The sequence below is a fragment of the Berghia stephanieae genome, chromosome 7 (genome assembly GCF_034508935.2).
Source record: "Berghia stephanieae isolate SIO BIC M18660-M18661 chromosome 7, UCSD_Bste_1.3, whole genome shotgun sequence".
NCBI classification, from domain to species: Eukaryota; Metazoa; Mollusca; class Gastropoda; order Nudibranchia; family Aeolidiidae; genus Berghia; species Berghia stephanieae.
Window position 1 is genome coordinate 40,443,296 of NC_088366.1, and position 15,747 is coordinate 40,459,042.

At 36.0% G+C, this 15,747-nt stretch overlaps 1 protein-coding gene across 2 annotated transcripts in view; it reads right to left on the reverse strand.

The window, feature by feature from the left end:
• Positions 1-15,747, reverse strand: part of LOC144977228 (cyclin-D1-binding protein 1 homolog) — a 90,311-nt gene that overhangs the window by 72,512 nt on the left and 2,052 nt on the right. For both annotated transcript variants that reach the window (XM_078922226.1, XM_078922227.1), the window contains exons 2-4: positions 11,884-11,946; positions 10,594-10,673; positions 5,637-5,718 (exon numbers count right to left, since the gene is read on the reverse strand). In XM_078922226.1, coding sequence (XP_078778352.1) covers positions 5,637-5,718; positions 10,594-10,673; positions 11,884-11,946 — 225 coding nt within the window. The remainder of the gene's footprint in view (positions 1-5,636; positions 5,719-10,593; positions 10,674-11,883; positions 11,947-15,747) is intronic.

Consider the following 15,747-nt stretch of genomic DNA (forward strand, 5'->3'; position numbering starts at 1 on the left):
CAGGACATCAAAATTGCCTGCATTCAATAAACTCACCTCATGGACAACATGAGATTTGCCATCAGAGGGTACCAGGTAATAAGGCATGATAGAAAGGATCACAAAGGAGGCGTGATGACATTAGTAAAAAACGACTACCCCACCGCAGGCATAAAAATTGATACACAAGAGCAATCAGAAATACAGCAAATTAAAGTATGTATCGGAAAGAAAGAACTCCTGATTTTTAACTGCTATTGCCCACCAAACAAAGAGCTTCATTTAGACAAGATGAAAATCCAGGAAGAAAGATGTCTGGTACTAGGAGTAGACCTGTAAAGGAGCTCTATAAAAATTGACTGAAACTCTTCGACAAACTGAAGATTCAATTATTTTTTAAAAAATAAGGGCATCATTGGAGAGGAGAGTGATAAATACAATACATTAAAATAGTGGGTGTTATTTCTTACTGGAAGTATGACTGCCATAATTTGATGTAGAAGGAATGCTAAATAAGCATGTCATTCATATAGGTAAAGATGATTTCATCAAAGTCATATTCCTGCCTCTGGAATTTTTTTTGACATAGTCAGGAAAATAATCACCATTATCATCTTTAACTTCTAGCCATGACCAATTGAATTTATTCCTCACACTCACATCTTTAACTTCATCGATGCTCGACAAGTCTGAATTGCGATCCACGAACAGCTCAGCCATTGTGAGAACATTAGAATAATGTAGCAATGATCAAACTTGATTTTCAATCAGTAAATGACAGAGAAACAAAAACTTAAATAAATATGACTTCTGGCCAATACACTGAATTATTAAGTAGAAGTGAATTATCAAGAAGAAACTTCGGCAGGCGTAGCGGTAAAATTCAAAGAATCGAAATGAAGGTAAATCGCCACAAAACAGCAAGCTCGCTTGGCCGCTTGGGCTTGAGCAAAACAATGGCAGAAAACGTCCTGATTTGCACGGGAATTAATTAGGCTACTTACCATTGTTCCTTATAATCAGGTACTCAATCAGTGAAGAAACGGTCAACCAGTTTGTTTACAACGTGAGGCAATCGGAATGTGCTTGTAGCAATTTATCCTAATCTAACTTTCGATTTAAAGGTGTCTCCATCATCTACTAGAGATGTTACTTCCGGCATTCGCATTTTATTTTTTTTTATAATTTTAAACCCCAGCTTGTAATTGTGGTCAATTTTGGCTTAGACGAAACAGTGAAATTTATCGCTCGGCGGCTCAGTTAAAATTGGCTACTGTTGGGATCACGACAGGTTGGAAAGTGAAAAAATAATTTAACGAAGGCTGTGTGAAATTACACTGGAATGTGTTCAGTCACGCCAATTCTAAAAAGCGCCGCTTAGCCTTGGCAATAAATCCATCGTTAATATTAACGGCTCCCATGAGCTATGCGTAGCGTTGTGGAACACTCCTAATTACTATACGGTCATTCGACGACGATTTGTGAATTCTTTCTTTCTTCACTTCTTTCTTTCCTTTTTTTTAATATTTGAATTTGACAAATTGACTGATTTCAGTTAATTGACTGAGAATTTACAGGTCTATAGGAGACTTTAACAGTCACTCTCAAAGCTGGGGATATGGAGATATGGACAAACGTGGTGAAACAGTAGAAAACTGGCAAATTGAAACAAAACTTCAACTATTGTATGACGATGAAGATGAGGACACATATTTCTCAAGAGCGTGGAAAACCACATCTATCCCAGATCTTACGTTTGCCACAGATGATATAGCAAAGACGATAAATAGAACAGTACAGCCCCAACTGGGTGGTAGCGACCATAGGCCAATCATCACAAACCTCTATCATCAAAATGAAAACAAAACACAAACTATCCCAAGATGGAACTACAAAAGAGCAAAATGGGAAAGCTTTGAACAACTTACAGACAGCCACTGCAAAAACATAAACTGTAAAACCAAGAATGTCAACAAAAGTGCAAAAGAACTGACAAAGGCCATCCTAAAAGCAGCAAAAGGAAGTATCCCAAGGGGAGCAAGAAAAAATTATATACCACTCTGGACAGACGATCTTAATCAGTTAAGTAATGAAGTATCGGAAACAAGAGAAAAGGCTGAAGCAGACCCCTGTGATGACAATATTGCAGCGTATAAAGAGGCAGAAGCTACCTTTAAAAAAGAAATGGCAACGACATCCAAAATGGCATGGAAAGAAAAAATGCATAGCCTTAACTTCGAAAAAGATGGAAATAAACTTTGGAAACTTACAAAAGCCCTAAATAGAGAACCGAATCACTATGCCCCTCCCGCTTTGGAAAAAGAAGAACTTGTCAGTCCACAACAAGCTGCAGACCTATTCATGGAGCAGTTCAAAAAAATTAGTGACAACACAATAGAAAAAGAACTGAAGAAAAGAGTTAAAAAAGAATGCAGAAAACAAAAAAAAGGAACTCAAGGAAGCCATAGATGAAGTAATGACAAAGAAGCTAACTATGGAAGAACTAGAAAGCTCTCTCAAAGTGTTAAAAACAAAGAAATCGCCAGGCCCAGACGAAGTAAAAAATGAGATGCTTATCCATCTTGGAAAGACAGCGAAAAAGAAGCTATTACAACTCTACAACAGCACTTGGAAAACTGGTAAAATACCAGATATATGGAAAAAGGCCTTTATTGTCCCAATTAAGAAAGAAGGAAAACAAGCAAATGACGCCGCAAATTACCGACCTATAAGTCTTACAAGCTGCATGTGCAAGCTGGTAGAAAGAATTATCAACTCCAGACTGATGTGGTATCTTGAAAACTATAATGTGCTTATAAATGAACAAGCTGGTTTCAGAAGACACAGGAGTACTGAAAATCAGGTAACCTACATATCCCAAGAAATAGAAGACTCGTTTCAGGATGGAAAGAAAAAAATTGTGGGATGGGTAGACTTTGAAAAAGCATTCGACAAAGTGTGGAAAAAAGGTCTGGTATATAAACTACAAAAATCAAAAGTATCCCATAACATGCTCAACTGGATACAAAACTACCTAAAAACAAGAAAGGCAAGAGTAACAACACAAGGTCACAAAAGTAGAGAAGCAAAACTAAAACATGGAGTCCCACAAGGTGGAGTACTATCACCTACACTATTTCTTCTCTATGTAAATGATATAAGAGAAACACTATGTCGAGGAGTGAAAATGTCGATGTATGCAGATGACCTAGCTCTGATTAGCTCTGACCAAAACTTAATCAAGGCACAACACAGGATGCAAATCACATTGGATAATATCAAAGAATGGACTGACAACTGGGCGATGAAAATAAATGCAGTGAAGACAAAGTTCACAATATTTATCCTCTCCCCAAAAGATGAAAAAGCAAAGCTACGTATTGAAGACCATGAATTGGAAAAAGACGACGCATCAAAATACCTAGGAGTCCATTTTGACCCAAGACTAACATGGAAAAATCAAATCAGCAACAGTCAGAAAGTTGGGGTAAAGCGAACACAACTCTTGAAAAAACTAGCTGGAGCAACTTGGGGAGCTAGCTCTGATATACTGAAACAAACTTACACAGGATATGTGAGACCAGCGCTAGAATACGGGATATCTGCATGGGGAAACTGCTCCAAAACTCAAATGGAAAAACTGGACAAAGTGCAAAACAGCAACATGAGGATAATAAGTGGAGGAATGAAATCGACACCGATACATGCAATGGAAACCATAACAGGACTTACATCTCCATCAGAAAGAAGGGAATCAAAAATTTTGAAACAATACACAGACGTGAAAGCAATGACAGATCAGCCTCTTCACGCTAGAGCGCAACAAAAGAAAACTAGGCGGCTGAAAAGATCACACTTTATTGAAAGAGCCCAGCAAATTGAAAAAGATCACGAACTTGACGAAATAATGACCCAAAAATGCAAAGCAAATATCAGAGTACCAATTTGGAAAAGGCAAAATCACTTGAAAATCAAGACTTCCGTTGGTGACATTTCAACAAAACAAAAACACGGCGAAGAAATCAAGAAGTCTGTACAGAAGTGCATAGATCAAAACTACCCTGAAAAAAAATGGACAAGAATCTATACCGATGGTTCATGCAATTAAGAACACACGTGCGGGGGCCTGGGAGTGCACATCGAATACACAAATGGTCAACAAAAGGAGATCAGCAAACCGACTGGTACTCGCACTTCAATCTACAAGTCAGAGGCAGATGCAATCCATGAAGCTGTTAAGCAAATCCTCTCAGAAAATGAAAAACCAAGACACATAGTGATTTTAACAGATGCTAAGAAAATTCTGGAGGATATAATGATGTCCTTTGCGGATGATATAGACGCCTTGGTGAAAGACCTCATGAAGCTAAGCAAGTTTACCAACATTGTACTGCAGTGGATTCCAGGACACTGTGGGATACTTGGAAATCAGATCGCTGACCAACTGGCAAAGGCAGGCAGTCGCATGCAGCAACCCTCCCCAACGTACTCAACAGGAGAAATTAACAAAATGGCCAAATTTATCCAGTCTCAGAGATGGAGAGAGAATCACCCAGAATACAACATGAATGACCCAATCAAGGTGCTCGACAGAAAGGAACAGGTCATCATCTTCAGACTGAGAACTGGACACAACCAGTTAAAGGAACATATATGGAGGATGTCCAGAGCAGGTGCCTCTGGACAATGTGACTGCAGACTTGAAAATGAAAATGGACATCATGTCCTAATGGAATGTCCAAGGTACAACCAGTTGAGAAGGAACTTCTGGCCTGACCCAACCCCATACTCAAAGAAGCTGTACGGCAGTGAGGACGACCTCAGGACCACTGTGGGCTTCATTCACCAGACTGAACTGACCATGTGACGTGACGGGAACGAAGAAGAAGAAGAAGAAATAAGAATCTTTAATCAATTGCAAAGCATATTCCATCAAAAGAGTGAATTTAAATTAAGCCGATAAAACATTATTACTTAAATCGATCAGCCTAACTTACTGTTACATTATCTCTCTATTACCAAGCGATATCTATAAACATAATAATATGCCGTGTGTGTGTGTGTGAGAGAGAGAGAGAGAGAGAGAGAGAGAGAGAGAGAGAGAGAGAGAGAGAGAGAGAGAAAGAGAAAGAGAGAGAGATTAATTGTATTTTTTTTTGGGGGGGGGGGGGGGGAAATTAGACATGAGTAATGAATTCAATTGAATTCAGAACAAACAAACAAACAAACAAAAACAAAAAATAAATAAAGGGTACAAAAATATTAACACCTATTTGCTCCATCCCCTTCCCTTTCGATCATCTTTTCATCCAAGGCCACCATGGGTATTGTGCCACTTTTCACATTTGGCACCAGTGTGTCTGTCTAGACTAACGTCATGGGCATGGGAGTGTCACCAAAAATCATGCAGCTGAGCAGAGGAATGAAGCATTGTGAGGCACATTGAGCTTGGTGAATCAATGGAGTTAAAATATATAGATGCTTACGTTTATTAATCCTCATCAACCAATATAAGTAATGGAAGTAAGAAATATAAAGCGCTGTAAAGCATTGTAAAAATGTATAATTGAGAATATTACTTTTCTAAGTATAAAAACTGATCTGACCTCAATCATTTCATACCACAATCAAGCCAAACTTATAACAAAAATGCTTACCTTGAGTTAAGGGTAGTGTGTAAAAAATGGAGGCCAAGGACAACATAGCTTTCTCAATTTCTGTCACCATCGCATTGGCATTCTTGGATTCATGCGTGAAGCAAAATGGGGAAAAGAAATAATCTTACTGTAAAGCACATATTTACAAAATAAATCACATTCCATGTACTTAACTAAAAATTCCCAATGCTGGCCACATGGAAGAAAATTTTCAATTCATACAACAGAAAGCTTTCTTATTATACTTTAACTTTGCCTTTAGCCACATTCACACAGACAGTGATTTAGAGAAAATGAATGTATCAGCCAAGAACACAACACAGGTGCCAGAATTTTCCATTATTGTCACCCAATATCAATGACAAAATTCAACATTGGTTGAACTTAAAACAAGAAACGCATTCCATTGAGCCATGAATCCCAAGAGCAAGTGATGGTGAAAAATACAAGGTGAATAAACTCTAAATACCAGCTACTTTCGATTTTTCTTGGCAAAATATATAATTTGCAATAAAATATGAAAGCAATTCCAGAATCAGAGTGAATCATCTGTTCTAGTCATAGAATAGTTGACATACAAAATAATATTTACGTTCCACATCACTTCAATCCGACCTCTAAAATTCAATACATATCCAATGGTGGAATTTAAGAAGGGGAAGGAAACCGCTTCTGGAGTCAATTGTTTTTCTTTATGCGAATGCTAATTCAGCTCATACATATAAGTGATGTTTAAAGGTAAACTAAGTTGAAAAATCACACTATATCTTTGTCAGTTACTTGCACTTGCTACGGAAACACTAAAATCTTGGATTTTGACTCGTAATTTTAAAAATCGTTAGGCTTCCTTATTTTTTGATGTAAGAATTTTAAATATTCATTATTTCAATATAATATCTAACCTTTGTTGGAAGTAATTTTGGTTTTATTGGTGACTCTTTTTTTCTTCCAGGAATATTTGGAAATACAGTTTGAGAATTTTGCAGAAACATTATATACAAAAAATTCAAATTCCACCAAACTAATAATCAAAGCAAAAAATGCTTCAGACAAAATTTTATATCTTAGTTAATCATCATTCATAACAAATTTGAAAACATTATACAAAAAATTCAAATTCCACCAAACTAATAATCAAAGCAAAAAATGCTTCCGACAAAAATTTTATATCTTAGTTAATCATCATTCATATCAAATTTTAAAGAAATAAAAGAGGATAAAGAAAATAATAGTCAAAACTGAACGTAAAAATAAAAGAAGACAAAACAGGCTGTGATAAATACAGTCCACACAGGATAATTGCAATACCTTGGTATCAGCGAAAATGTTGCCATTAACTGAAGATGAGTTTCCAGTCCACTATTGCAACAATTTTGAAGATACAGTTCACTCCGGATAATCACAACTTGGTTAATCGCAGAATTTCCCAAGAAACAGAATTAATTCTATAGAAAAGTCACTGGTTAATAGCAACAAACTTTGGTTAATCGCAACAAATTTTCGGCCTCAACAAGTGGTAAATTCAAGAAATCAATCAAACAAAATATGATTAAATTTCATCATGGAAGAAATCATGACATGTTGAAAAATCGAGAGTGAACTGGATTTAATGCTCCATTAGTGTGTCACCACTCTATTATAGACAAAAGAGGGTGGGGCTTTGCAGTATGGGTTCGTGATGTCATCTGTGGCCATTAAAAAGGAGGCAGTGGGTCTGGGTATAGTTTTTACAACAGGTAGACAATGACAGTTGTAAAGAGATATCATTTGTTTTGGGAATGACAACTGTGCTTTGTGACCAACGAGTTTGCTTATAGTCTCTCATCACAGCTAATCTCTTTGGCTCTTAAAAATGTTGAGAACAAAAGAGTGAAAGTTAATCAAATCTGAATAAGATGTCGACTTGCATCAAAGCTGCTTTTGCTTGATAAAATATACGGGGCTGCCATATGATCTTTATTTCAATCATATTGCTCAGTATGTGGTGGACTAAGAACAATGTTTACAACTGGTTTGAGTTTACCATATATGTAAAAAATGTTGCGATAGTGGACTGGAAACTCAACTTCGGTTAATCGCAACATTTTTTGTGATCCCAAGGTGTTGCGATTATCTGGAGTGGACTGTACCATGTTTTTAGCAAGTTCCGTCTGAGCTGGTTTAGGAGATGAATTGAACTCATTGATGATTTGAAGTTGTTTCCTGTTAGGGGAAACCATGGTTTCCCAGTCTTCGTGTTTTTTCCCCCCAAGCTGTGCTATCTTTGATTGATTTCAGATAAAATGACACTGTATTCACCACTTATTGTTGCAAGTTTTTATAGCCATTTTGATTTGACTACCAATTAGTTTCATACCATATATAATAAATTCAAACCAGTTGTTGTAAACATTGTTCTTATTCGAGCACAGACTCAGCAATTTAAAAAAAAAAACAAAAAAAAAAACATATGGCAGATCTGCCAACTTCCAAGGTTGAAAAGTGTAATCTATGATCCTAAAAAGTGTATTTTGTCCGATGTGGAAAAAAGTGAGCACTATACAAAAATTTATATAAAAGCTAACACCACACCAAAATATACTCTAACCTTCATCATTCTCTAGTAATTACAAAATTATCTGGTATATCGTGAAACTAAACTAAATGAGCATTTCAAATTAGAGTAAGGCTCAGAAATTGCAAAATCTAAAGGATATTACTTTCAAAACACCCAAATAAATGACCAAAAGGCCCCAATCATGTTGGTAGTATCGATGCTGGTGTCAGGAGAAGAGGTAGTGGTTGTAGCTATTATGGTGCTCTAGTGGTGGTGGTGATAACGATGAAGCTGTGGTGGTGGTAATAATAGAAGTGATGATGTTGTTGGTTCTGGCAAGGCTGTGCTGGTGGTTGTAGCAGTGGTGATGCCATGGTGGTTGTGATGATGATGATGTATCAAATGAAGTTGCGATGGTGATATACATCTGCCCACCCAGTAAATCAGTTTCAAGTTTTGAGATAAAAAATCTGGGACAGCAGGCTTCAATTCCATAGGTGACATTTTGTACCTAGGACAGATAGTTGCCGTTATGTTACCTCTCTATATTTTTAGCATTCACTCCTCTTCCTCCCCCGACTACTACTACACTTTTACTACTACTACTACTACTACTACTACTTGTACTACTACAACTACTACCACTACATACTACTAATACTATCACTTTTGGTAAAATGATGGCAAATTCACAAGTATAATGCAAAGACATGTTAAATACTTCTAAAAATGGTTCTAGTGAATTCATTTTGAACCAAACAGTGTTCCTAAAGCTGCCCACTTGCTAATAATTAAGAAAAAATAAATGATCATTATAAATGTTAAAACCAAAATACAGTAATTTTAGTTATTATAAAGGGAAATAATCCATTTATGTTTAAGCTTATTAGTAGAACTAAAAATGTTTGGGTCCTAATTGACAATTATAAAAAGATTTTTAATTTAATAAGCTCCTTAAAAACAAAGTTTTGTTGCCAGAGATAGTATATAAAGGATTTTAAAGCAATGATTTAATGTAATTAAACACAAATTGGTAACATTAGGGTAGTTATAATGTCTACTATGCTTTTACTCCTGAAAACTACAAATTTTTCCAATTCCAAGTAGGCAGGTCTGCACACAAAGCCATACTGCAAAGCCCCGCCCTCTATTGTCTCTAACAGTGTGGTGACACACTACTGCAGCAATAAACCCCACCCACTCTTGATTCTTCAACCTGTCATGATGAGATTTAATCATAAGGTTATGTTTGATTGATTTCATGAAATTGCCACTTTTTTAGGTCGAAAATTTGTTGTGATTAACCGAAGTTTGTTGCAATTAACCAATGTCTTTTAAATAGAATCAATTCTGTTTCTTAGGAGGTGTTGCGATTAACCTAAAGTTGCAATTATCCGGAATGGACTGTACAACAACCCAACCAAACACTACAAAATTATGCTAAGCCTTGTGAGATTTCTCCACTCCTGACACTTCTTGATTAATTAGTGTCTTAGCCTTGGCTCCATTATTTTCTCACCTTGTATCGTAAAAAACACAAAACCAAACAAAACTTGTCAACGAATCAACAGGAACTGCTTGGGAAGGTGTGTAAAGATGATGTGTGGTGTTGATATCACAATTTACAAGAAACGAGGAGATAAAAGAGGTCATGGAGTGAAAACAATTCTTGGATGTTTTCCCTGTTTTATCTCTAAACACTTTTATCTCACGAATTTCACTTTTTGACATGCGGACAGAGGGCATTAAGATAAACGCAATGATGACATCTTTGTATTGCAGCTCAACTAATATGATTATTAGTCCAGTCGTTATAATCACCCCCCCCCCCCCCCCCCCATTAAAATCATTTTCAAACATAAGAGAAATAGTTACTCTTTTCAAAAATATTATAATCCAAATACCAATATGATCTCATAACCCGATTATTAGTCCAGACGTTATAATCACCCCCACCCCTCCCCCATTAAAATCATTTTCAAACATAAGAGAAATAGTTACTCTTTTCAAAAATATTATAATCCAAATACCGATATGATCTCATAACCCGACTCCTCCCCGACCTTAAGTGTCCCAAAAGGTCAGTTGTTAACACACCTGCATCATGTGAACGGAGTTTTGTTTTTTTTATACTTCTGACCCCTTCCTCCACCATCCACCCAGTAGTGACTGGGTAACTGGAGTTGTTAAATCTAACTAAAAGGACTGAAAGGACTTTGAGACAACATCATATTAAACAGTTAACAGACAATTTTTTACAGATTATTTAATGTGACCAAAATTGGGATAAATTCTGGCTCAGTGGAAGATAAAGCCATTTTTATATGAAAAGCTTCAATTCTCTTTGAGGTTAAACAGTGCCTTCTAGTTCATTTTAGCTTACCTGAAAAATTACATTTTGGCATGCAGCATGCAACTTACCTTGGGAGATGGGAAAGGTTTCTTTGAGAGAGCTAGTGAAAGCTTCGTTGTTTCTGTTGATAACTTTTTAAAAATGCAATCTGAAGAAAAAAGAAATCTGATTATTTTAGCATTCCATATTCACTGAATATTTATGTATAAATGTAAATATACACGTTCCAACCGACTTAACAATTCTAGATTTCCCTTTGTGGAAACAGATCCCAGACATGCTGAATTCAAAAGGGCGAAATGTATCTATTTATCTCTCTTAATTCATTTTGCAAACATATTTATACATGTGATGTCAGCATTGGTTGACCCAAATAAGAAAAATATAAATTTTTAAAAACAACACATTATACATAAAAATATGAAGTCAATGGTACCAAAAACTGAAATGTGCACTTTGTGAGCAACTCTAGCTGGTATTAGTATTACTGGTATTATGTTTTGCATTACATCTTTCATATTAGTTGGTTTCAATAAAATACAAGATCAATTAAAATTTTACAGAGAATATTGGGGTGATGTTTTGTATCTAGTTCAAGCATTTAATCTAATATATATTGCGTTAAATTCCCATCTTAAATATATAAACAAAATAAACAATTAAAGCTCTGAAAAGGAATCAACAAAACAGGAACAAGAACAAAGCAAAAAAAAAAAATGTTTAATCCAATTAATAAAATTTTGTTTTTAAAAAACAAGAAAAAAACTAACAGTAGAATTGCATGGTCCTCCTTAGACTTCATAGTTGACTTGACAAGTTAATGTTCAGATAGATACTGAGATATTTTGAAAATTGATTTCTATTAAATAAATTATATTGATAATGATTTGCATAAATCGTGGGGATTGCTGCCTAATCCCTCTCAATATCACTTTTCTTTCACCACATCTAAGACTAAGAGAGACCCTGGTACCCATTTACAACTTGGGTGAACTGAACAGAGATACCCGTGACCAAGTCCAGACCACAAGTCAGACAGCCGCATGTTAACCACAAAATCATTTCAACGATAGGAAAAGCATAGGATTTTGATTTTTTCATTTTTAGAAAGCAAATTCAAAAAGGCTTGTGGCACTCTATAGACAGGCAAAAGTATGTGAGGGACAGTTTCTCACTGCTACTTTCAATAAAACTAATAATAATAATAATAATAATAATAATAATAATAATAATAATAATAATAATTATAATAATAATTATAATAATAATAATAATAATAATAATAATAGTGGAAAATTATACACTAAATAAAACTTTATTTGAAAGCACTTATGACTCTTAACAGGTTAATCACATACCAACTGCATCCCAATATTGTTGTGAAGAAAATGAGCCTGAGGGTTCTCGAGTTGATTCTCCTTCTGGAACAATGCAAATCAAAACAAAGAAAATAATGGCTGTAATATGCATATGGAATAGTTGCACGAATGGTTAAGCAATATACAGTGGTGGTGGTTGAAGTATGGTCGTGATGATGCTGTTGTGGTGGTATGTCTCCTTTTTGTCAGGAGAAATTACCGTTATTTGGTGTTATGTTTAAATGAGTGCCAATTTAGTATATTTAACTTATCATAATGGATTAAACAGGGTATTATTTTTGGAGAATGAAAAAAATCAGAAATTTGCAATTCTAAACTTTTGCTACTGCTAAAATCAAATTCAGGTCAAAATATTATCCCAATGACTAAATGAATCTAATAATGAAAACCCTTATTCACATCGTACTAAGGCCAATTTTGAAATTGGCAAGACAATCACAACCCGATATTTATCACTTTCTAGGTCCCAAAAGTGGAATCAGAAAGTCAGGAAATAGGCATTTGTGACAAAATATAGGAATTTGTCACCAATGGATAATTCCCTATCAAAATGACCACAAAGATTTGCCACCAAACACATAAAGACAGTGTATTGGCACGGCTGGAAATTGCATATCAATTATTGTGTTAGGTAATGGAATGGTGAAGGGGAGGAGTGTTATTCATTTTCTTACTTAGCTCCCTTTTGGCAATCATTTTTAAAAATCACGTTTTTAAACCCCTTCCCCTCCATGCTTTTCTTCTTACCATTATCAGATTATCATCATTTTTGAAAATCGGAATTTTAGAGACAATGGCGGAATAACGGAAAGAAAGAGTGAAAATAGGAAATGATTCCCCCGAAAGCGGAAGGATTGGCAGGTATGCCCAAACTCTTCAGTTAATAACAAAGGTAATTAGGAGGACATTTCACAGTTTTTACAATATTACAAATTTTCTTTTCATCACCTATTTTTTAAAATGATATCTTTAGGTTTAGAATTGTATTGAAATGCCCTTTACTTTATTATGGTGGTTTCAATGAGAACAAACAGATTTGAATTTTTTTTTCCACCACGGTCAAAAGATCGTAGTCGTAGACTCAGTCTCAGCCAGAGATGAGACCCCATAGCCATTTCTCAAAAAAAAAAAAAAAAACCAAGACTAAGGGAAATGTATCTTCAGATTATTACTGAAATGAATTGCCGTAGATAAGCATTCCTGGACTTCCTGTGTTGATTTCACACTGTCACATGACCATTTTGAGAAATTTGTCATCTGCTACAAATAACTAGACCGGTTGGGGGGTAGATATGTTCGTTGGAGCAGAAAAAAGTGAGTATTATTTCTTGTACATTTTCGAGAGGACTAGGGTCCATAACAGTAACAAAATAGTTGATTGAATAAAAGGAAAAGGGCCTTTTTTATCCACCACCACCACCACCACCATGAGATTGGAGGGATAAGGGATGGGGGGAGACGAAAGGGAGATGTGTCGCTTGGTGACCTTAGTGACGTAGAGCATGTCAAGGATGCTCGCAGGTGTTCTTAACCCCTTAACAGCGAAGCTGATTTTTTGCTTTCAGATAATCGTTTACTTTTATCTTTATTATTGTTAACGGAGAATACAGCATTTCCACAAAGAGAGCAGTCAGAGTATCGCAACTCAGACTTTAATTAGGGTAGATCTATTCGTCCTTACGTCCTTATCATCAGCCATCATTGCCTTACGTAGGGACAAATAATGCTCTGTTCACTATTTTTACTTCACACTAAAGCTGGGCAATATTCTGTATTGTTTTCATTATGTGTCAGTGCATGTATTTGTATCGTCTTTCATAACACCCCCCTGCCTGTGATTGAATTAATTGGAGTCCCCCCCCCCCTCTCTCTCTCTCTCTCTCTCTGTGTTTGTTGTTTTGTTTTCATTTATTTGATATTTTTGTTTTGTGTGTGAGAGAGAGAGAGAGAGAGAGAGAGAGAGAGAGAGAGAGAGAGAGAGAAAGAGAGAGAGAGAGAGAGAGAGAGAGAGGTGATATCCCTTCTTCCAATGAATCATCTTCTTGGTGATTAGTTTTGTTTTAAAAACTATTTCCCATTACATAAGTAGAAGCATCTGATGTGCAAAAGGCGGCTTGTTGACGGCCACATAAGACGGTGGATATAGAAACTATGTATCTCTCGGGTACGAAGCAAAACCCACACGGCTGAGCCATACTTCCCCCACCCTCCTATCCCCATCAAACATGTTGGCAATGTATGGTTTCCTCGAACATCCCATACAATTGTTTTCATTTTACCATGAGATTGGAAGGGGGAGAGATAACACTATGACATGAGAGAGAGAGAGAGATGGTGGGGATGGGGGAGGGAGTAAGGGGGAATGGGGAAAGATGAAAGAAAAAATGGGTGGCCTGATGACGTAGATCAAAGGAGTGTTACAGAGGTGCTTCATGGTGCGTGAAACTTTAACCTCTTACAGTGACACTGATTTTTCTTCTTCTCGAGATTGTTTATGCAGAATAAATCGTTTCCACCAAGAGAGCAGTATGAGTATTTCAACTCGTGCTTCCATTAAGCTATAAAATCACAAAGCTTGTCTTTTAATGAAAACATTAAGAGACTAACATTGGGTAGTGTAAGATTGAATTTGCCTTTAATGGGTAAAATCATATGGATTTTAAAAAATAACACACATACATACTAACGAGTGCGCGCCCTCACAATAGTGAGGTCCATCCATTGCTGGTATAGCAACAGTAAAACGTTAACGTGTATGTAGATCCTGAGGTTAGATGCCCCGTTACTGTGTACGAAGGCAATCAAACAAAAAAAGAGAAGGAAGGAAAGAGAGGCATCAAAATAAAGGCAAAAAAAAAAACAAAAAAAAAAAGACACAAACACTCACACGGAGTCTCGCATCAGCTACGGAACTAATTTTGCGCACCAATTTTTATTGCACTTATGCACCAAAATACATATCTAGTGACACTTCTTCTGTAATCTTTCTCTTAATAAACTTTTTTAAAAGTCTGTCTTTTCCTGACCCAGCCATGGGATAATTACTTGACCCCGACAATTTCGCGATGAATGAATCTCATGAAAATTTACGAAATAATTTCAAACTATTCAAACATAACTTTTGAAATAGGCTGTCATTATTCCCAGACACTTGTCTGGTGTCTGGGAATAACCAATTTTCGTTATTGGTAGACACGTGTAACAAGTTGGCAGAAAGATTTTCTGAAAAATGCCAAACTAGGCGTGAAAAATACCAAATATTCTGAAAAAAAATGCCAGTGGTTATTTGTGTCCCAAAACAGTCAATATCAAGTGATATTTAACACAAGATGAAAGTAAATAGTGATCAAATGTCAAATCCAGCTTTTTTTTTTGCTTTGTTTTCATTTTTTTAAAAAAAGCAAATGGATCAATGAAATTTCTTTCGTCGCTTTGAACTGAAAACGCCAAACTGGCATTTTGCCTTTTTATTTTCAACAGGGAAGAAAGTTGTTAATCATCAAATCTGTTCATAGTCCACCAACCATTAAAATTTTCACTACCTACCACCTGTTAACTTGATCATCTTTTGTTTCTATAGACTGTTCATTCTGACCACAATTTTGGGGATATTGATGATAGCCGGGAATTTGATTATTTCGCCGACGAATTCCTAGGCCATTTTTTATTATCAGCATGTGATTTCGGTCACAATAGGCAGTTTAGTGAGCAGCAGCAGTGGCAGTCAAATTTTGACCCAACTCGCCCATAGGAAAGTTGTGACTGGAAATTGCGTTCGCGTTTTGGGGGGTTCAATTAAAGATGCATAACTTCATTATAAAGAGGAATATCGCAGATATTTTG